The sequence below is a fragment of the Notolepis coatsorum genome, assembly GCF_963971535.1.
Source record: "Notolepis coatsorum genome assembly, chromosome: 12".
Taxonomy (NCBI): Eukaryota; Metazoa; Chordata; class Actinopteri; order Aulopiformes; family Paralepididae; genus Notolepis; species Notolepis coatsorum.
In genome coordinates, this window is record NC_140176.1 from 50,907,868 (window position 1) to 50,932,761 (window position 24,894).

General features: G+C 42.8%; 1 protein-coding gene across 1 annotated transcript in view; it reads right to left on the reverse strand.

The window, feature by feature from the left end:
• Positions 1-24,894, reverse strand: part of kpna1 (karyopherin alpha 1 (importin alpha 5)) — a 59,684-nt gene that overhangs the window by 18,920 nt on the left and 15,870 nt on the right. The window contains exons 9-10 of the mRNA XM_084326552.1: positions 12,293-12,456; positions 6,638-6,716 (exon numbers count right to left, since the gene is read on the reverse strand). Coding sequence (XP_084182678.1) covers positions 6,638-6,716; positions 12,293-12,456 — 243 coding nt within the window. The remainder of the gene's footprint in view (positions 1-6,637; positions 6,717-12,292; positions 12,457-24,894) is intronic.

Genomic DNA, 24,894 nt, shown 5'->3' on the forward strand with positions numbered 1-24,894 from the left:
GGTCTGGAGAAGAAGATTCCTGGGGTGACAGCGGAGATGGAGGCGGAGGCGGAGGCAGGGGAGGAGGCAGGGGGTGGGGATGAGGAGGAGGCAGGGGCTGAGCAGGTGGGGCGTGACGACCCTAGGGCCCCACTGGGGGACCCGCAGAGCAGATTAGTGGGTGGCTTTGTGAAGCATGTAATGGTTGCATACAAAGCCACCCCCAAGCGAAAGCTACCGTGTAGGAAATGTCGGGTCTGCAGTAGGCGTGGCATCAGGAGTGAGACCAGATATTTTTGCACATCGTGCAAAGTCCCCCTGCATCGTGACAAATGCTTCGCTCTGTACCACACAAAGAGGGATTTCTCGAAATAGTTTCTTTATTAGTTGTCATACAGAAGTACAGACTACTTCTAAATAATCCGGCACACAGAAGTACAGATTACTTCTAAATAATCCATCATTGTGTGATACAGACAGAACCATGTGTACCGGTACATAGTATAGCTAGCTGAGAGTAGTATAGTATAGTGTAGTATAGTATATTATAGTATAGTATAGTGTATGGGTAGTTGCACTGTTTTCTGTACAAGACAAATGCGTTGAACACATGTATTTGGGCCACGGTTGTCGATATTGCATAGGCATGTTTGGACCACTTGCAGATGAGACGTTATGTTAGCGATCTAGCTGTATCGACTCCATTCATAATTTGCATTGTGTGTGTATAAAGTTTATTTTATTTATCTTTTTCCCCCCTCATTTTTACCGTTTGCACAGAACCAATGGTTGCTGACAGTCACCCAGTTTATAAAAGTATATACTGTAGGTAACATACCACACTTTTCTAATGCAGTCCATTGGCCTCTTATTTATATACTTTGGAAGCATGTATTGGATATTTTTTGGTCCACAGATCATCTGGCGCTTCATCCATTTATCAATGGACAATGCAGTCATCGATGCGAGAGACCAAGTAAGATACGCCCTGTAGTTCATGTGACGTGCCTGTACTGTGAATGTTACCAGCAAACTTCTAAATGCACTGAAACAATGGTTGGTTATCCTCCAGTGTTCACTTTTTATAAGGTATTGTCTTGGTAAATTACCATAATCCTATACTGTGAATGTTACCAGCAAACTTCTAAATGCACTGAAACAATGGTTGGTTATCATCAGCCAGTGTTCACTTTTTGTAAGGTATTGTCTTGGTAAATTACCATAATCCTATACTGTGAATGTTACCAGCAAACTTCTAAATGCACTGAAACAATGGTTGGTTATCATCAGCCAGTGTTCACTTTTTATAAGGTATTGTCTTGGTAAATTACCATAATCCTATACTGTGAATGTTACCAGCAAACTTCTAAATGCACTGAAACAATGGTTGATTATCCTCCAGTGTTCACTTTTTATAAGGTATTGTCTTGGTAAATTACCATAATCCTATACTGTGAATGTTACCAGCAAACTCCTAAATGCACTGAAACAATGGTTGGTTATCATCAGCCAGTGTTCACTTTTTGTAAGGTATTGTCTTGGTAAATTACCATAATCCTATACTGTGAATGTTACCAGCAAACTTCTAAATGCACTGAAACAATGGTTGATTATCCTCCAGTGTTCACTTTTTATAAGGTATTGTCTTGGTAAATTACCATAATCCTATACTGTGAATGTTACCAGCAAACTCCTAAATGCACTGAAACAATGGTTGGTTATCATCAGCCAGTGTTCACTTTTTATAATAGGGGTGGGACGATACATCGATCCAGATCGATATATCGATCTATTATCAATAATCAAATAGGATCGATGCCACGTAAAAAGATCCGATTCATATTGCGATACTCTTAGGCGACGTCATCGCCCCGCGCCCAGTGTTGTGAAACTCAAACTCCGTTTAACATCAACAGCATTAGCGTCTAGAGCGTCACTAGAGCAAGGCTAGTGTGCCTATTCTGTGACCCAAAACATGTCCCTGCTGTTTTATTCCACAACGGGTCCAATGCATCTAACCTGCTTTGCAATCCTCGTCACTCCATTATGCCCACGTCGCGTTAAAGATCGAAGATAACGTTACTTTAGCGTGAGCTAACAAGCTAACCCAGAGCCATAGGCAGAGAGAAGTGGGGACTGGGAGGGTGCATTCTCGGGGATAGCCCCACTAACAGGATCTGGCCGGTACTGCACCTTGGGACTCCCAATATGCTTTTCCAGCCAAAATACAGCTCTGTGACAGTGAATAGGATATTAATATCGAGAAAAAAAAGAAATGAACCAAAAACAGTGAACAGGAGGTCTATTTGTATTAAAAACAATAGATTGTTTTTCATTTAAATGTCTGGAAGAGCTCAAAAATAAAAATGTCATGATATTTCCATTGCCTTTTTTTTTTTATTTAAATGTTACTGATTGTATTAAATGGGCACATAATATCGTCTCATATTGATCGCAGGCACCTGAATCGAATCGTATCGTGGCAGACTGTGTGATATCGGATAATATCGTATCGTTGTCCAAAGAATCGATATCGTATCGTATCGTGATTAAACTGGTGATTCCCACCCCTATTTTATAAGGTATTGTCTTGGTAAATTACCATAATTTTATACTGTGAATGTTACCAGCATATGTGTCTAATGCACAGCAACAATGGTTGGTACTGATGACTTGTCACCCAGTTTATTGAACATATTTTGCAATAAAAATGTTCATCAAAGTTTCAAGTTTTCTGCATTGTAAAGTATTCTGTATTTTATAATAATGTTTTCTGGACCTACACCAGTAGTTATAACTTACTTGTTCATTAGCGCCAGGCATGGTGGTTGATAAGGTAGTAGTATTTCCAGGTGAAACTAATTGATATTATCAATACAAGATATTATTACTTTATGAATGTGTTTATCATGTATGGACGAATAAATTGGAAAACAGGTAGGTACAGAGCAACAGTGTCTACAACACAGGAGCAGATTATGCACAGTACATGAATGAGAAACAGTCGAAATGTTTTTTTTTAGTTTATTGCATGCACATGATCTATAATACCTGATCGGTACAATATCTACTAACCTGATCAATACAATATATTCCCACCTGATCGATATAATAGTATTACTGCATTTCAAGTTTGTCAGTCAGTCGGACTGTCAATCAATCAATCAAACAATCAAACAACCAACAAAACAATCAATCAATCAAACAACCAATAAAACAATCAAACAATCAATCAATCAAACAACCAACAAAACAATCTATCAATAAAACCAATAAAACAATCTATCAAACAATATATCAATCAAACAACCAATAAAACAATCAAACAACCAACAAAACAATCAATCAAAACAATCAATCAATCAAACAACCAACAAAACAATCAATCAAACCAATAAAACAATCAATCAATCAAACAACCAATAAAACAATCAATCAATCAAACAACCAACAAAACAATCAATCAAACAAAACAATCAATCAATCAAACAACCAACAAAACAATAAAACAATCTATCAATAAAACCAATAAAACAATCTATCAAACAATCTATCAATCAAACAACCAATAAAACAATCAATCAATCAAACAACCAACAAAACAATCTATCAATCAAACCAATAAAACAATCTATCAAACAATCTATCAATCAAACAACCAATAAAACAATCAATCAATCAAACAACCAACAAAACAATCAATCAATCAAACAAAACAATCAATCAAACAACCAACAAAACAATAAAAAATCTATCAATCAAACCAATAAAACAATCTATCAAACAATATATCAATCAAACCATCCATCCATCCATCCCAGTCTAAATTGCTTTATAACACGTTCAGTACCTATTATCACCCCGGCGTCGCCGGCGGCGCACCTTTCATAAAAGAGCCCATAACTCCTGTTCTAAAGAATATACCTGGATTTTTACCCTTTGTTGACGTTTTTTAACTTGTATTTGTGAACGAACGAAGACATGCAGAAACAAACGGTTTTTTTCAACTTGTCGTCGTCAAATGAGCCAAACCATTTCCCCATAGTTATAATATACAGGGTTTGTACACATTTTCCAAGGCAAAATGCAAGCACTTTTCAAGCATTTTCAAGGTGCATTTTCAAGATTTTCCAGCATCTTATGCGGCTGTGGTAAATTAAATATTTACTCAAAATGATTATTTCACTTCTTCCATCACATTAAATCAGATGTTATTGTGCTAAACAACCAAACCAGACTTGGCATCATATATAGCTGATATATAGCTGAGCCGATGTGTTATGCAGTATGTCGTGTATGTCATAAATGTCATGATGAATTGAACATGGGGGACCCTGATGTAAACAAGACGAAAGTATTGCTCTGGTCTGCATCCCCTTAATAATTGTGTGTATTGAGCCGTACTGTATTGTACCCATTCTGCAATCTGTTAATAAAGTTTTCAGGGAAGAGAAATGAGGAGCTATCCCAAATGTGGTGAGGTATGCCACTTTATTCTCCCCACAAGTAAATTGCTTTGCTATCTCACTGTCAGGAAACATTGTTTGAAACATGGCCCCCATGTCATTACATGAATGGTAGGAATAGTGGCTGGTTACAGCTTTTGTTGCCCAGCATATTTCAGCTTGAAGTGTTGGATTAGAGGTAACAAATGATTTAATGGTGCCTGTGGTGTTGCTGGTTGACTGGTTCTTGGATGAGCCTGGGGATGGTAGAGGGGCAACTCCACTGCAAGCTCCTCCACTGGCTGCTCTGGCTCTCACTACACTGCTGGTTGTTGATGTGGATGTAGCTGTGCTGCTTGATGCATTGCTTGTCTGCTGGAAATAATCCACTAATGCAGGACCTGGATTTAGACGTGTTTTCATCAGAATTTGATGCTTCTTCCCTAAATAAAAAGGAGCAGCATGTTATAAATAAAACAAAGTGTTTTATTAATTTAATCTCACTGGTTGCACTTAACTTTAAGAGTATTTATTGTTTAATGTTGACATCTAATCTAAATGGATCATTATGATATTATAAATGTATATTTCATTTTCATTTATAGGCTACTGCCTATGAATTTTAGACTGAGCCTAATGATGGCCTGGAATGAACCAACTACCTTAACATTATTATCCATGTAATTAACTGTAAAGGTCACGTTAGCTGTTAGATTGCATATTCCATAAATAAACATGCTAAAATTGGCCTGGCTCGTCACGTTTGATTGAAAACGTTATTAACAGATTGCAGAATGGGTACAATACACTATGGCTCAATACACACAATTGTTAAGGGGATGCAGACCAGAGAAATACTTTCGTCTTGTTTACATCAGGGTCCGCCATTTTCAATTCATCATAACATTTATGACATACACGACATACAGGTAGACAGTACGTTACTGCGTTCCAGACTACAACTGCTCCACACCAGTTCCACACCAGTCTCCGTAAATGTTCCGTTATAAAAATAAAATACCATTTCAATACACAACAAGTTTTCGTGTTTTGAAATACATGAAAGGAAATTAGCTAACGTTGATTTGCCTAACGTTACATGCTACAACACTGCGGTGAAAAACAGAGTCCGGTAAACACGAGTTTATTAGTGTATTTTGCCTGTTACTTGACTATTTTGATTATTGAAGTGGTATTTTTATAACAAACATTTACGGAGACAGGTGTGGACTGTGGAGCACTTGTAGTCTCGAACTTAGTTACCTGGCGAGCCAGGCCGAGACACGTTAATAACACCCATGGCTCAGTGGCTCACCTTTCAACGTGGCTCGAACGTGCAGACTCCCCCAATCCCCATGGTAAAAATCTTCAAGTCCTTTCTGCATATTTTGCACACGGCTACTCGAGGATGTTCTCCTCTGAATTATATTTGATATCTCCGAGCCAGAGCTCATTAAAACGGCAGCCTCCCGGCATTTTGGCCACACACACACGCGCGCTGTTCTCATGGCACAGGTAAAAACACTACGGGGTGGGGCCGAGCCACATTTCATTTTGCATGAAAGGCGAACGCAAAATAGGCTCGCGAGTCGCTCCGACTTATTTTATTTCTTTGTCTAAAAACCAAACTATTCAGTCAGATAGCGATTTATTATTAAAGTATAAAATGCAATTACAATTTCAATAACTTTCCAGCACTTTATACACAATTCAAGCACATTTAAAACCTTGAAAACAGCACATTGAAATACAAGCATTTTCAAGGATTTCCAGCACCCGTACGAACCCTGAATATAAAATATAGAAATAGCTCCGCTAAGATCATGAGATATGCTAAAATCGCCCAGGAATCCTGGCAATCCACAGTCATTTTCCGGATTTCTGGCCGGCACCCAAAGTGTTAAAACGCCATGTAATAAGTAATGTTAATTACCTGAAATTATTCAGTTTTTGGGGGGGGGGGGGGGGGAGAACCCTGCATATATCGGTATCGGTTTATATCGGTTGATATCGGTATCGGAAATTAAGAGTTGGACAATATCGGTATATCGGTAAAAAAGCCAATATCGAGCATCCCTAGTTTTCACCTGTGTCTCAGGTGATCTCTAGTATGTACATGTGGTTTTCACCTGTGTATCAGGTCATCTCTAGTATGTACATCTGGTTTTCACCTGCGTCTCAGGTCATCTCTAGTATGTACATGTGGTTTTCACCTGTGTCTGCAGGTCATCCCCCGTGACGATGTTCCCAACAGCCCGCAGGGCAGGAGACACCACCTTATACTCAGAGTGCCTGGAACAACAGAGAACAACAGTGTGATCACTTTAGACATTCTTCACACACACACACACACCTGAGAATCTATCCCTGGCCGAGTCTGTGGCCCCTGCCTGCTTCAAGGTGTCCACTATAATCCCTGTAACAAAAAACTCCTCCCCCGCAGGTCTAAATCACTACAGACCGGTGGCACCCACCTCTGTGGTCATGAAATGCTTTGAGAGGCTGGTCAAGGATTACATCTGTGCCTCCCTCCCTAGTAACATGGACTCATTGCAGTTTGCATACAGGACAAACAGGTCCACTGACGATGCAGTCTCCCAGGTACTACACAACACCCTTTCTCACCTTGACAGTCAGAAGGGGGGCTATGTGAGATTGCTGTTCATTGACTATAGTTCAGCTTTCAATCTGGGTCTGAGCTCCGCCCTGAGCGCCTGGACCCTGGACTTTCTGGGTGACAGGCCCCAGGCGGTCAGGGTGGGGGGTCCCCCCAGGGCTGTGTTCTCAGCCCCCTGCTGTATTCACTGTACACACATGACTGTGTGGCCAGGTTCAGCTCCAACTCCATAGTGAAGTTTGCTGACGACACGGTGGTCTGATCTCTAACAATGACGAGAAGGCCTACCGGGAGGAGGTTGATGTACTGGCACGCTGGTGCCGGGATAGCAGCCTACTACTGAACATTGGTAAAACCAAGGAGCTGATCGTGGATTTTAGGAGAACAGCAGGGGACACACACGCCACTGTGGATAAATGTGGCTATCGTGGACAGGGTGAGCAGTTTTAAGTACCTGGGAGTAGGGTTGGGCACCGAGAACCGGTTCCAATAGGAACCGGTTCCTAACTTCCGGTTCTGGAAGTGACATATTTGCAGTTCGATTCTTAATTTCGATTCTTAAAAAAAATATATATATATATATATATATTATTATTATTATTATTATTTATTTTTTTAAACTTTGTTAATTAATACCCTAGTTACAGTACAGCAACCAAATTAAACTGTATCAAGTCAACTGACAATGTGAATAGTATGAAAAAGATTTTTCAAAAAGAAAGAAAATCTCCTGCGAAATAAGCTGTGACCCGTTTTGACCTGCACCTCAAAGAATCGGAATCGAGAATCGTTTAGAACAGGAATCGAAATGGAGAATCGGAATCGGAATCATTCAAATCCAAATGATGCCCAACCCTACCTGGGAGTCGACAGCACAGAGGACCTGACATGGACAACACACATAGACTCTGTGGTAAAAAAGGCGAAACAGCGCCTCTATCACCTGAGACAATTATGGAAGTTCAGAGTATCTGGGAATATACTCCACTCCTTCTATTCCGGGGCTGTAGAGAGCATTCTGACTGGAAACATCACTGCCTGGTTTGGAAACAGTACGGCTCAGGACAGGAAGGCCCTACAGAGAGTGGTGCGCTCAGAAGAACGTACTACGGGTATTGCACTACCACCCCTGCAGGACTTATATAACAGGAGGTGCAAATCCAGAGCCTGCAGAATAATGAAAGACCCCCACCACCCCAACAACAGCCTGTTCAAGCTGCTGCGGTCAGGCAAGCGCCTACGCACACACGCAACAAGAACAGAGACTACGGCTCAGCTTCGTCCCCCAGGCCATCAGAACATTGAACACTGAACTCTCCACACACAAGTACACATGAGCACACACATACACACACACACATGCTGCATTCACTTACACACAAACGGTCACTTAAAAGGGGACATGCATTATAAATTGCCTTTTTCAGTGATTAGCATGTTTTCCTAGCAATTGGGGATTATATCAATGTGGTCTGTGTCGTTAATTATCATATTGACTCATCAGTCTAGTCTCGAGTTCACGAGATCCTCCCTCACTCAACTAAGCTGTTCGGATTTGACAGTTTTGCTGACGTTAATATAGCACTGATTTGCATAACTAACGCCCCCTCTATGGTTGAGCGAGTGGAAAATCGTCACTTCCAAAAACAGAGCGAGGCAGATAGTGTAACCCGACACTTCCTCAAACGAGAAAGTGCTCGACTGCGACTCTGCGAGGGAGAGATAGAGGGAGAGAGGGAGAGATATAGAGGGAGACCAGTCTTCTCTCACTCACGCAGCGTTTACACAGTGCTCCGTGCCTCCGTGTGTCCCTCTCTCTCTCCCTCGGAGTCGAGCACCAGCATATCACTGTAATATCTTTGCGCATGCTCCCACGCGCACGCCCGTATTCCGATCCGTACAATAATAATCACAGGGGTATATATTGTCATTTGAGACAAGTTACCAATGCATTGTCCCGTGGGATTATGCCCCCCCCCCCCCCCCCCGCGGCGAAATTAATTAGTATCCCCCTCAGTCTCTCTCCATCTCTCTCTGTGTCAGTCGCAGACTGTGTGGATGACTGTCACTCAAAGTGCTTATGGGCGGAGCCAGGTCAACACAGCCTGAAATCCAAAGTGAGAAAAATTTGGCTTTTGAGTACTTGATTAGAAATATAAAACAATGAATTTTTTTTTATAAAAGCTTACAGATGTGTTCAATAGACTCACAGGAATTGTGTAAAGTTGCCCAAATAGTGCTAGGAATAGCAATGCATGTCCCCTTTAAACAAAATGGAAAGGACACTTTAAAGGAACAAGGAAAATAAAGGTAACTTTAAGGAAAGAACTGAAGTGGTTCTTGTATAGTATAGTTTAGAAATAGCAAGTATAGCATAAGGATATAGAGTAAAAACTGTATATTGTATAGTAGTGTTGTGCTGCCCTCACTATATGTTCCAGTTATATAAATTGACAGCCAGATAAACGCCCTCTTGACACCACGACTCTGAAGACACTTGAATCCTTGTCCACAGGTTTAATGATGATCAAAGGAAGGGTAAAACTGAAACATACAAACATTTACATAACCAATCATATGCTTGCTTTATGAAACATACAAAATGTACATAATCAATATTATGCTTGCTTTAAACAATTTCCCTTATCTTCAATACGAACTAAATCCCATATTTTACTATGTCTTACAAGTTACATGTTATTTATCAAATATGTATTCTAACCTAAATGTAACATATTGCATCCTTTTTAATATGTACAGTAGCCTATCAATTGTACATGCATTTATATCTAGTATTTATTCTGGAATGGACTAATGACAGTGTGCTCATCATCAGTAATACTACTCAACAGACCTAATTACACAAAAGGTTTTCATATTTTCCTAAATAATGATCTGCAATCATACATAGCATTGTGAAGAACAAAAGCATACCCAAGATGCTACCACAGGGCATAAAATGTCGGTAGATGTCACTGGATTAGCTCAGAAGAACCATAAAACGTATTTCTCCATGAGATTAATTTCACTTCCTGATTCTCCGTGAGATTCATTCACTTCTTGTTTACCGAACGCTACCCGTCACTGAAATGACCTCACTTCCTGTTACATCCTGTGATTCTTAAAGTGACCATGACAGAAATGCAGAAACACAATATATTACTTAGAAAAAATGATAAACAAGACTTCTATTTGAACTTAAAGTAGACTAGTTAACTTAGTTAACTCTTTGAGAAACACTGCGTTAGGGCATGGTTCAAAGAGAGTGGGGCGTTTGAACTCTGTGGTGTTGGTGTAGAAGCTGCCGACTGTCTGAGGTTTGTGGACGCTACCTAGACATACATTTCCTACAATGACCCAGCCCAGATCCAACTTCTGTGCGTAGGGTAGGTTGTGAGGACCGTTCACCTGTTTGCAGACTTTATGGACTCTGATAACATCCCGACCTAAGAGAAGCACAATGGGGGCTTGTGGGTTGATGTCTGGAATGAGGTGCGCCACTGACTTTAGGCGTGCTGCATTAGGGGTTGGAATCTCATCAATGTTATTAGGAATGTCATTACATTCTATGAGGCTTGGTAATGGAATACGGACAGTTCCATCAAGAGATTCTACTTCATAGCCACTGGCTCTTCTTCCTGCGGATTATTTTAATCCAGCACATGTTCTCAATGTGTAAGGAGCACTTGGACTTTGGTCACTGAACACTTCAAAGAACTGTGAACGAACTAGCGACCTGTTGCTTTGCTCATCCAAAATCGCATACAGTTCCAGTGCTTTGTCTCTGTGGCCAGCTGGATATACCTTTACAAGGCATATTTTCTAACAGGACCGGTCTGTCAGATCTCCACCGCAGACTTCTGTGCATTTGGTGGTAACATGAGCTTGGGGTGAAGGTTCCTCCTTCTCCCCGCCATACTCAGTAGCAGGGTCCGCCTCTGTGTTGTGTCTTTCACTTTTACATTCTGAACATTGAACTTGGACTTTACAGTTCCTTGCGATATGTGATGACAAAGAACAACATTTGAAGCACACGCGATAAGCACAGGGCATAAGATGTCGGTAGATGTCACTGGATTAGCTCAGAAGAACCATAAAACGTATTTCTCCATGAGATTAATTTCACTTCCTGATTCTCCCTGAGATTCATTCACTTCCTGTTTACCGAACGCTACCCGTCACTGAAATGCGTCTATACAAATAGTAGCTCTAGTTCTGCAGAACGCTCTCTGATTGGTTGAGCTCCATTTCTGCAGCCCCCTCTCTGATTGGTTGAGCTCCATTTCTGCAGCCCCCTCTCTGATTGGTTGAGCGAAGCCCCTCGCGCGTAAGGTTATCGCGGTGCTTTGAGGTGCTTATCGCGGAATCCGCCATGATTTTCATTCAGCGCTTCAGCTCACCTGGCAGAGCAGCGGTCCTGCGGTCCTTGCGGTCCGTTGTTGACGAGTTCGAATCCCATCAAATATTTTTTTTTAACGTGATTTTTTTTTTAACGTGTATTCTTTCGCCGGTTAAGGTTAGGCATGGTTAAGGTTAAGGTTAATGTTAGGCATTGTTTCGGAGTTGGTTAAGGTTAGAACGGTTAAGTTTAGGCGCTGTTAAGGAGCTGGTTAAGGTTAGAGTTTGTCAAAGAGAATGGCAATAGACAGCCTATTTCCGCGCGACAGCTCCCAGCAGAGGGGCTGCAGAAATGGAGCTCAACCAATCAGAGAGGGGTCTGCAGAACTAGAGCTACTATTTGTATAGACGCCACTAAAATGACCTCACTTCCTGTTACATCCTGTGATTCTTAAAGTGACCATGACAGAAATGCAGAAACACAATATATTACTTAGAAAAAATGATAAACAAGACTTCTACTTGAACTTAAAGTAGGCTAGTTAACTTAGTTGTAACAAAACAAGTGTACATAGGACCCAGTGCCTTAATGCGTAGCTAACATTGTATTGCACTATCTCAGGACTTTAGCATGTCTATTTTATCATGCCTATTTTATTACCTGTTTATTATGTGTATTTTATTATTTAGCATTATTGCACAATCAAAGCGGGCATGGCCACCCGCATTTCACTGTATGCTCTGGTATGCATGTGACAAATAAACCTCTTGAATAAGACTGAGTTGAGGCTAATGTGTGTGTGTGTGTGTGTGTGTATATGTGTATGTGCGTGTGTGTGTATATATACGTGTGTGTGTGCGTGTGTGTATGTATACCGTATATATGTGTGTGTGTATGTGTGTGTGGCCTTACAGTAGCAGCTCCACCAGCCTGCGACAGACTCCTGAGTCGATAACAGCCTGGATCTTGTCGTTGGGGCCGTCGGACAGGTAGGAGAGCGCCCAGCACGCGTCAGCCAGGATGTCTGTGTCGTTGACGAACAGCAGCCAGGAGAGCACACTGAGACACGGGGACACCTGGAGAGAACAAGAGAGAGAGGTTGTACTGTGCTGGTCCACAAGGAGAGAGAGAGAGAGAGAGAGAGAGAGAGAGAGAGAGAGAGAGAGAGAGAGAGAGAGAGAGAGGTTGTACTGTGATAGTACATGTCCACAAGGAGGGAGGGGGGAGAGAGATAGAGAGAGGTTGTATTGTACTGTGATAGTACATGTCCACAAGGAGGGAGGGGGGAGAGAGAGAGAGAGAGAGAGAGAGAGAGAGAGAGAGAGAGAGAGAGAGAGAGAGGTTGTACTGTGCTGGTGGCAGGGTGAATGAATGAATGAATGAATGAAAACTTTATTTAACAGATTGCAGAATGGGTACAATACAGTACGGCTCAATACATACAATTGTTAAGGGGATGCAGACCTGAGAAAGACGTTTGTCTTGTTTCCATCAGGGTCCCCCATTTTCATTTCATAGACATTTATGACATACACAACATACATGACATTTATGGCATAGGGACATATAGGTATTTAGTACTGATACATTTGTGACATAAACGGTATTCAAATATACAGTACTGTTACCCCTAGATCCTGACAGAGTATATACATATGATGGGGAGGAGACTGTCTATTAGGAGGTGGTGGGGGTTTTGGGCATTTACGGTGGCCAGTTTCGAATTGCAGCCTCCCGTAGGTGCTCTTTAAGAGCGGTTTAGAATGTGGGCAGGGATTCACATTCCTTTACAGCTTTGGGTAGGGCATTCCACATTGTTGTGGCATAATTGCGAAACGTGTTTAGTCCCTTGTTTGAGCCGAATCTGGGTTTAACATGATTTGTTGAGCTTCCTCTGGTGTAGTGGTTGTGGTATTCACTGACCTTTGGGAAGTATTTTGACATGTACATGGGCACCCCGGTCGTATAGTGTATCTTGTAGACCAGGCCCATTGCAAGTTGCTGTACTCTGTCGTCTACTCTAAGCCATCCTAGGTTGTCAAAGTGGGCAGGGGTGAGGTGGGTTCTGGGGTTCAGGTCAAGTAGTAGTCTGACCAGTTTGTTTTGTGATGTTTGTAATTTTGTTTTAAGCGCCTTTGAGGTGCTTTGGTACCATGAGGTGCACGCATAGTCATAGTACCCTTGAATGAGTGCTCCTGCCAGAGTCTTCAGGGTATTCTTGTTTACCAGAGAGGAGATCCGGTACAAGAATCTAGTTCGTTGGTTGACCTTTTTTATTACATTGGATGCCATTTTGTCACAGGAAAGATTTGCCTCTAGGATGGAACCCAGGTAGGTAATTTCGTCTTTCCTTGTGACAATATTGTCACCCACTGTAACTGAGAAGCCGTCGGTCTTGCTGAGTTTGTTATTTGAACCGAAGAGAATGGACTCTGTTTTGCCCATGTGTAATGATAGTTTGTTATCAGCGAGCCATATGCAGATTTTGCCTAGTTCCGAGCTGAGGGTTTTTTCAACCTGCAACTTGTTCTTGTCAGAGACCAGCAGGGCTGAGTCGTCCGCAAACAGGAACAAGTTGCAGTCACAGGCTGACGACATGTCATTTGCATAAGTTAGGAAGAGTAGCGGTCCTAGTATGCTTCCTTGTGGAACACCACAGCTCACTGTGAGGGGGGGGATAGAGTACCGTTTACCTCTACCATCTGTTATCTCCCCTCCAGGTAGGATTGCATCCAGCTCACTGATAAGCTATCAAAACCAATTGCTTTTAGCTTGTCCATCAGAAAGGAGTGATTGACAGTGTTGAAGGCCTTTTGTAGGTCCAGCATGACCATGCCGCAGTATTTGCCCGCGTCCACCTCTTGTTTGATGTGGTCGTTCAAATAGAGGAGGCATGTGTCAGTGGAGTGGGACGTTCTGAAGCCAGATTGGAATTCGTAGATTAGATTTTTTTCCGCCAGGTACTTTTCGACCTGTTCGTAGACTATTTTCTCCATGACTTTCGAGATGGAGGTAAGAATAGAAACAGGGCGGTAGTTGCCTGGGTCTAATTTGCTGCCCTTTTTGTGCAGAGGGGTCACTCTCGCAATTTTGAAGTCCTTGGGGACGTGCCCCTGTTTTATAGAGAGGTTTATTATGTGTGTGATGACTGGGGTGATGGCGGCTGCTGCGTCTCTGAGGAATTTGGAGGGGATGTTGTCATGGCCAGTGGCCTTGTTAGGTTGGAGGGCGCTACATTTTTTGAGTACCTCATCGGTTGTTACCATTTCAAGTTTGAAGTCGTCTTTGTGGACCCCTAGGTTTTTGTAGTATGCTACTATGTGTTCTACCCCATAATGCCCTGAGTGGGAGGGTAGTTTGTTTACCAGTGTTGTGGCTATGTTTGTGAAGAAGATGTTTAAGTAATTGGCTACATCCAGCTTGTCTGTGATGAGCGTGTTGTCCGTCTTTATGTTTATGTTTGAGAATCTGGTTTTAAGTTTTTTTTTACTGCAGCCTAGTTGATTATTGAGTAATTTCTAGGGCTGACCTTCGAAGCTTTTTTTGGCAATCGAAGCTTCGGGGCCGAGCTTCGATTTTAATTCGAAGCTTCAAAAAAAAAAAAAAAAAAATTAATATTATTTTTTTAATTTTTTTTTTGTATCTTATGTTGTGGGACTTGTACAGCACTTTCGTAAACGTTGTTGTTTTTAAATGTGCTCTATAAATAAAGTGGGTTGGATTAATTAATTAAGTAGCCCCTTTCGTGACTGACGCATCCAACAAGGTTTCACTCGGCTGTGTGATTTAATTCAAGGTGGATCGCTGTTGTCGTTTGAACAACTTCAGATTTCATGGGAACTACCAATCCCCCAAATCAAGAATGTTTAAGATGAATGAAGTAAGATTTTGATTATTTGAAATATGGCCTGTGTAGACTAAACTATGCACAGAATTATGTCAGTCTACAAGGTCCGGATTCTACATGGTCCGGCAATGTAGACCTTGTAGACTCCACTACAGACCAATTATCAGTGAATGTTCATGCATTTTTAAGAAGGGCAACTTCCACAAAAAAACAAAGAACTCACCAAAACATCTCAGTAGCACCTTATCTAAATGTTATATTTCATATATGGAGATTCATATTTATTTATGTATTGCATGCATTTCTACATTTTATTTCCTATTTTGTTTATTCATCCCAGTATCTTTCTTTCTTATGTGTGGAATTCTACAAGGTGCGCGCACACACACACACACACACACACCTACACACACACACACACACTTACATTTAGTCATTTAGCTGACGCTTTTATCCAAAGCGACTTACAAGTTCTGTACGACAAGACAGCAAGAAGGGTACAACTCTTATCAGCTCAGTAACAATGTTCATCAAAGTGTTGCGTGTTACAGTGTAGGTTAGTTTATTAGGACAAGTGCATGACAGTAAGGTTAGTCACGGTTAGATTTTTTTTTTTTTTTTTTTTATCATTTCAGATAATGGTTGAAGAAGTGAGTCTTTAGTCGACGGCGAAAGATTGGACGGGATTCGGCTGTCCTAACTGGGATGGGTAGTTCACACACACACACACACACACACACACACACACACACACACACACACACACCTACACACACACACAAATCGAAGTAAAAAAAAAAAAAAAAAAAATTCTAAAAAAAAGAAAAAAAAAAAAAAAATTAAACTTCGATTTTTTTTTTTAATGTTCGAAGCTTGTGCCATCGAATCGAACGTTCGAAGCTTCGAAGCATTTAAGACAGCCCTAGTAATTTCCAAAGTTTGCAGGGTTTGTTTTTGTTTTCCTCAGTTTTGTCGTTGATGAAATTTCTTTTTGCGGTTCTGATCATGGTGTTTACGTCATTTCTTAGTCTGTTTCTTTGAGTTTTTAGTTCAACCACGTGGGCTTGGAGTTCGAAATTAACGGGGGCTTGGGGCAAAATGCCCTCGAAAATTGACCAAATGCCCTCAAAAATCAGTTAAGGGGGGCAAGAAAAGCCCCAGACAGTTTACTAATTATATATATAATTATATATATGCTCTACAGTGCGAGCATATCCTCGTATTTGCCCCTAATAATGTGTGTGTGCGAACCGGAAAAATCATTTACTCGCAGTGTGCGAGTGAAGATTACAAACGCTCCGGTGTTAATAGTTCAGAAACTACAAGTCCCACATTACACAAGGCGCATAAACGTCCAATCACAGTAGAGGTTCCTGCGGTGACGCGGCTGGTTTCATGCGAGTGAAAGGAAATGAGAATACAGTACACGCTGGAAAAGAAAGTCACGGTACCATAGGCAAGTTATACATTCAGAATCAGACAATGCAAAAAATTCAGCCAGCCATGAACATTCATTTTACCGGTATTTTGAGCAAAAGAGAGACGAGGAGAAAGAGGAATCCGGCGAGGCAGCTAATGTTACTGAGGCGGATAACGTTAGCGAAGTTAGCACACGCACATACGGTGGTGTGTGCTATTGCACAGATGTGTGTCCCGTTCCCGTTTGCACACGCACATACACACACATAGTAAGCCATCACTGGGAACGCTCAGAGGATAGGGGGGCTGAGAATATCTGTGTCTATCTGTGTGTGTGTCTCACTCTCTCTCCCTCTCTACACCTCTCTCTCCTGAACCTATTTCATTCAAAAGGAAGACATTGATGGACAGTAGCTATACGTATAAATTATCAATAGCGTTTCAATTATAATGAATTAAATAATTGTATAAAGGATTTTCCATGTTCTGTCATCTAATAATATATTCCATTGCCTTTCCTATCTGTATCAAAGTCAAAATGTTGGTATCGTGACAACACTACAACATACAAAAGCAGCTTGACAACCGATATCCTTTGCGTCTAGTAGGCATGGGCCAATGTGTGATTTTGGTGGTATGTGCTATTTGCACAGATGTTTAGCACTTAGTATGCACACGCACAGTATAATATGCATGTAATAAATAGTTTGTTAATAAACTCTGTGTTACTTGAACAATTTTCACTGTGCTCCTAAATTTCTTTGTGTGCTCCAAAATTTGTATTTAGATTTTATTTATTTACATTTTATTTAGGAGCACATGTGCTCCTTGGGGAAAAGGTTAGCGTAAAGCCCTATATATGGAGACATTAATATTACGTTATCAAACATAGGGACGAAGACTGTAAATTTTTTTTTATAATATTTATGTTAATTTTCATCATACAAATTCTGTGCCCCCGAAATACAAAAAAAGCCCCCGAAAATCAATTAAGGGGGGCAAAAAAGCCCTGGATTTTTTTTCTAACCCTGGCTGGTGGTACATGTCCACAAGGAGACAGAGAGATAGAGAGAGAGAGAGCGAGAGAGATAGAAAGAGAGAGAGAGGTTGTACTGTGATAGTACATGTCCACAAGGAGAGAGGGAGGGGGGGAAGAGGAGAGAGGTTGTACTGTGCTGGTGGTACATGTCCACAAGGAGAGGTTGAAATTAGAAAAGATCTAATTGTGATTTTTCTATTGCGATTAAATTTGCGATATCGTTTTTTTTTTTTTTTGCAGCCCAACAGAGGTTTATTGTCAAATATGTTTTTTTCCCCTATCTTTTTCTATCTACAGGGCTCCAAACTAACTTTTTCCACTAGGAGCACTGGTACTCTTTACTGTTTTTATGATTTTAGGAGCACCAGCACAAAAGTTAGGCGCACCATCGACAGTGTAGAGACAAATGGAGCAGCAATTACTGTAATCTATGGGATGGATTCTACTAGTCTGGAGAGTGTGTGTGGAGAGTGTTGGGCCAGCAAAGAAAAAGTGTCTGCCAAGTACGCTTTTCTAGTGGTCTGAGTGGTTATTATTTTAGATCCTCACTTAATTAGTCTCAGTTCCTTTTAGATTTTTATTAAATCACAGCACAGTCTTTCTTATCTGGCCTATGCGGTGGGTCTGCTTGAGACACGGAGCTTATTTTTACCTGGGAATCGATACCAATACCAAACAGTACTTTTTTCTGTACTTTAGGGCGTTTTCACACCTGTAGTTAATTTGCTTTGTTCCGATTCAGGGAGTAATATGATACAATGTTGCACTTGCCCCTTGGTTTGTTTGTGTTCACACGGCTGTGTTAACAGCGGACCAAAACTTGTAAACAAACTCCACGGGCGAGCAAACTGTTCTCTCATTGGTCAGATTTTTGACAGTTGACAGTCTTCCCTCTGATTTTTCTTAACTCGCAAATACACAAATCACTCTCTGGTTGATATACCAGTGTATGAAGAACATATTCAATTTCAGCGAGCATCAAGGCTACGACTAGAAAATAATGTAATGCTGCATCCGACACGCTGCCTCACGTCGACACCTTTGTAGGAGAAGACGCGTATACAGTAGGGCAAGTGAGTTGTGTCAGTTTGTTGAGTCGATTGCATTCTCACTGCATACGAACCGCTCCAGGGTTTTATTGGAAGCGTGCCGAGACCACCCTCTCTAGGCGGTCTCGGCCCGCTTGTTTTGTTCCGCACCCGAGTGCGATTGCTGTGTTCACATAATGCCCAAACAAACCGATCTAGGGGGTAAACGCTCCAGGTTCCGAAACAATAACTCCAAACGAGCTAGTTGTGAAAGCGCCCTTACTCTCTCTGTAAAACTAAGTCTAAGGCCCAGTCCACACGAACGCGGGGTTTTATGTAACCGTGATTTAATGTTTGCGGTTGCACTGTTCGTCCACACGCAACCGGGTTTTTGGAACACTGCAACCGTGATTATTTAAAACCAGAGTCCAGGGTAAAGTTTTTGGGGAATCCCGGTTTCAGTGGTTGCGTGTAGACATAGTAGGGCTGACCCCTATTAGTCGATTAGTTGACTAATCGGTCGAAAGGAGCCGTAGTCGACTGGCCAACCTCTTAGTCGAATATAATAAAAAAAAAAAAAAAAAAAAAATTTTATCATTCCTTCCAAAAGAAAAGAGGCATAGGAGTGGCTAACGCTAATGGCATGCATACTAGAGGCTAACTGCCTACGAAAAAAGGCACAGAGGCACTGAAAGAGGATTTCACCCATCTAATGAACACCCTAGACTAGACAAATATCAAGATGTATCAATCAGTGGACCAATTGCATGCTTTTGCAGAGGACAAGAAGACTTCAGTCAACTCCTTCAGACATTAAGCACCCCCCACAGCCCAAATGGAATGATAAAAAAATATAAAATAAAAAAATATAAAATATATATATTATAATTTTATTTTTGACCAATAGTCGACTAACGGCACATTTTGGCCAATCATAGTCGACCATCCAAATCCTTAGTCGGGGACAGCCCTAAGACATAAGGCGTGTTCGAGATTGATTTTGGCTCGCCTCGAAAATAGACGAGTAGCCGAGTGCAGCCAGGGGAGGAGTCAGAACGTTGGACACTTCAGATTTCACGAGAGCCTCTCGTCTAGTCTCACATGGCAGATACGCGTCCACGTTCCCACACACACATACACACCTGTCCAGCTCATTATAATGCGAGGGCCGCATGCTAAATTAGATCAGATTCAAATGTACAGCACACCATATACTGCTATAGTGGAATATACTATTCATATACCATAATGTATATACCATCTTGTTGTGCGCTCCTGGCCACCGCAGCGGCATGCACACACAACACACTGCTGAATAATAAACGTTATTTGAGGAAGCTCTTGGTACCCAAACTCCTGTATCCAATAATAATAATAATAATAATAATAATAATAATAATTAGGGCTGTCAGTTTATCGCGTTAATTAGATTAATTAATTACACAGCAAATTATCGCGTTATGAAAATTGACGCAAAATTAATTACAGCCGACCTATATTTACTTTAGACAAGTGGCAAATCGGTGCGCTTTTATTTTGAAATCCACGCTTGAGTTGGGCGTATTAAACTTGGCCCATTGAATGACCCGTAGCCTACTTGATCGTCACTTCACACATGCGTCGTCTATCAAACAAAACAAACACACAAAGGAATTAGCTCAGCTGGAACAAGATGTCAGCATCACCCGAGGCGATACTCCTGGGACCTATGAACGGCAAGTTCAATTTCAAAAAGAATATAGATGGGACAGTAAACAAGACCATTGTAATATGTAGCTTATGTCAAAAAGAATTTGCGTATCACCGAAGCTGCTCTAGTCTAACGTATCACATGAACGCTAAACATGTCCAGGCAAGTTGTTCGAGCAGCTCCAGTGTAGCTAACGTTAGCTCCAGAGCAACTCGCACGCTTCGTCAAACCACTCTTGGAGAATTACCGTTAGGCAAACGGTTGAGTAAATCCACCACAGACAAACTAACCAACAGCGTCGCGAAGTGGATAGCAAAATATTGTAGGCCAATAGCTATAGTGGAAGATAAGGGTTTAGCGGAGTCATTTCGAATAGCGTCGTCTGACCCAAATTACAAGCTACCCTCGAGAGCTACAGTGATGAAAAGGATCCACAACATGTATGACACAGAGAGGGAGGCGAGGGAAGAAGTGTTGGCACGGGCTGGCCCAATGGCCCTAACGGGTGATCACTGGACGTCGGTGGGCAATCATAATTATTTGGGTGTCACAGTGCACTTGATCGATACTGAGTGGAAACTGCAATCATTTGCATTAACGGTGACCAAAACTGTGGGCCGCCATTTCGCCGATGCGTGTGCTGAACAGTTCAACACCGTAATAGAGGAGTGGAATATAAAAGATAAAGTCACATCTATTGGGACTGATTCCGCCCGTAATATGATAGCAGCAGCGCGCTATATGCCGTTCCAGCACATGCCATGTGCTGCACACGTGCTGCAAAGAACCATCACAGTCTCCCTTGAGGACAGAAGCCTTGACACCACCCTGGCAAAGTGCCGCAAGATTGTAGGCCACTTCAAGCACAGCCCTGCCAGTACAGAAGAACTGCAGCAGCAGCAGACTGCCCTCGGACAAGCAAAAGAGCCCATGATACAAGATGTATCCACAAGGTGAGACTGTTTAACTACCTGTTGTATGCTTAGGGTAAATTTAGTGTGTGTGTGTGTTTATTTCTTTGTATTCTGTACAATTGCATCATGCTGCATTAACAACCCCCAGTGGGACTAATAGTTATTTTATTGAATTGGAAGGTGGAATTCGACACTGGCCATGATCTCACGGTACCTGAGGAACCAGGAGGCTGTGACTGCCACTTTGGCCCAACAGAACCACAAGCTGTCCATGCTGACCCCCACAGAGTGTGACAAACTGAAGAAGCTGGAGCTTGTACTTGAGCCCTGCAGGTAAGTGTCTCTCCCTCTCTCTCTCCCCCCATACACCCCCCTCCTCTCTCTCTCTCCCCCATACACACACCTCACACCCCACTCTCTCTCTCCCATACACACACCTCACCCCCCAATCTCCCCCATACACACACCTATCTCTCTCCCATACACACACCTCACCCCCCCCTCTCTCCCCCATACACACACCTATCTCTCCCATACACACACCTCACCCCCCCTCTCTCCCCCATACACACACCTATCTCTCTCCCATACACACACCTCACCCCCCCCCTCTCTCCCCCATACACACACCTATCTCTCCCATACACACACCTCACCCCCCCCTCTCTCCCCCATACACACACATATCTCTCTCCCATACACACACCTCACCCCCCCTCTCTCCCCCATACACACACCTATCTCCCTCTCATACACACACCTTCACCTCTTTCTCTCTCGCTCTCTTGTTTCACTGCAGGTATGTGACTGAGCTCCTTGGAGGGGAAACCTACGTCTCATGCTCTGTGGTGCTCCCCGCACTCTGCCACCTAAACCGCATCATGGACCTCAACGAGGAGGATCCGGGCTACATGGTAAAGTTCAAGGCCAGCTTCACGAAGGACCTGGACGCACGCAAAGCGACCCTCAACAACAGATGGCTGAAGCTGGCTACAGCCCTCGACCCGCGATTCAAGGACTTGAAGAGCGTACCAAAGGACGAGAGGGATGAGGTGTGTGTGTGAATGAGAAGACCAGTGTTAAGTCCTTAGGCTGTCATGAAAAGTCCTATGCAACTAATTAATTGTCCCTCTTATTAGGTGTGGACCTGGCTTAAAGAGATGCTGCCAGGACCAGAAGCAGACAAAGCTGCTCCACAAGCCACAGAGGACGAGCCACCAGCGAAGAGGACCCTCCTCCTGCTGTCTTCAGACTCTGATTCAGATGAAGTCAGGGTACTGTCAGGACAATTAGACCTCTACAAAGCTGAGCCCAGCATCGGAATGAATGACTGTCCACTGGAGTGGTGGGCAGCTCACGCAAAAGCCTATGGACAGCTGTCTCCTCTTGCTCGCAAATATCTGGCTACTCCTGCTACCTCTGTGCCATGTGAGAGGCTATTTTCACTTGCAGGTCACATAGTCCAAAAGAAGAGGGCAGCCTTACTCTCAGACAATGTAAACAAGCTTGTTTGTCTTAGCAATTGGCTCAAGGAATAGATTTGTCATGCATACAGTAGACCCTGCACTAGACCCTGCACTAGACCCTGCAGTCATGCCCCAGACCCTGTAGTAGACCCTGTAGTCATGCCCCCAGAAACTGTAGTAGACCCTGTAGTCATGCCCCCAGACACTGTAGTAGACCCTGTAGTCATGCCCCCAGACACTGTAGTAGACCCTGTAGTCATGCCCCCAGACACTGTAGTAGACCATGCCCCCAGACACTGTACTAGACCCTGTAGTCATGCCCCCAGACACTGTACTAGACCCTGTAGTCATGCCCCCAGACCCTGTAGTCATGCCCCCAGACACTGTAGTAGACCATGCCCCCAGACACTGTACTAGACCCTGTAGTCATGCCCCCAGACACTGTAGTAGACCCTGTAGTCATGCCCCCAGACACTGTAGTAGACCATGCCCCCAGACACTGTACTAGACCCTGTAGTCATGCCCCCAGACCCTGTAGTCATGCCCCCAGACACTGTAGTAGACCATGCCCCCAGACACTGTACTAGACCCTGTAGTCATGCCCCCAGACACTGTAGTAGACACTGTAGTCATGCCCCCAGACACTGTAGTAGACACTGTAGTCATGCCCCCAGACACTGTAGTAGACACTGTAGTCATGCCCCCAGACACTGTAGTAGACCCTGTAGTCATGCCCCCAGACACTGTACTAGACCCTGTAGTCATGCCCCCAGACACTGTACTAGACCCTGTAGTCATGCCCCCAGACACTGTACTAGACCCTGTAGTCATGCCCCCAGACACTGTACTAGACCCTGTAGTCATGCCCCCAGACACTGTACTAGACCCTGTAGTCATGCCCCCAGACACTGTAGTAGACCCTGTAGTCATGCCCCCAGACACTGTACTAGACCCTGTAGTCATGCCCCCAGACACTGTAGTAGACACTGTACTAGACCCTGTAGTCATGCCCCCAGACACTGTAGTAGACACTGTACTAGACCCTGTAGTCATGCCCCCAGACACTGTAGTAGACACTGTACTAGACCCTGTAGTCATGCCCCCAGACACTGTAGTAGACACTGTACTAGACCCTGTAGTCATGCCCCTAGACCCTGTAGTCATGCCCCCAGACACTGTACTAGACCCTGTAGTCATGCCCCCAGACACTGTACTAGACCCTGTAGTCATGCCCCCAGACACTGTAGTAGACCCTGTAGTCATGCCCCCAGACACTGTAGTAGACACTGTACTAGACCCTGTAGTCAGTATATTAATATTTGAATAGTCATATTTGGCACTATATCGTCGAGTTGGACGTAGTCTATTAAGCTAATAATAGTCTGTTAATATATAGTGCTTCGTGCGGTGAGAATACTACCGTAGTCAGTACCCCATCGTTTCGGGCAGAGAACTGGCTGCTTATCCAGGGTGGTTGACCCCACGTGAAGCTGCACCCGAGGAGCCCCAGAGCCGACGAGCGAGTGGACCTGTATACCGGATTATTCTGCCGACGACAGCCCGCCTTCCCAGGCACGGATTATGCTTTGTATACTTTGATTATTCCATGGATAAAGACCCCCGACACTGTAGTAGACACTGTACTAGACCCTGTAGTCATGCCCCCAGACACTGTACTAGACACTGTACTAGACCCTGTAGTCATGCCCCCAGACACTAGCTTGCTGTGGGCTGTTTTGATTTTTGAGGATACTGTAGCTTAGTGTAAACTGTTATTGGCTGTATCAGCAACAAATGTTACCTTATTGAGAGGTATGTTTTCATTCATTTTATTTTATTCAATTTAATAAAATTGATTTCTAAAGCATTCTTCACTTGCAGGTCACATAGTCCAAAAGAAGAGGGCAGCCTTACACACAGACAATGTAAACAAGCTGAAGCTTGTTTGTCTTAGCAATTGGCTCAAGGAATAGATGTCATGCATACAGTAGACCCTGTAGTAAACCCTGCACTAGACCCTGATTTTTGAGGATACTGTAGCTTAGTGTAAACTGTTATTGGCTGTATCGGCAACAAATGTTACCTTATTGAGAGGTATGTTTTCATTCATT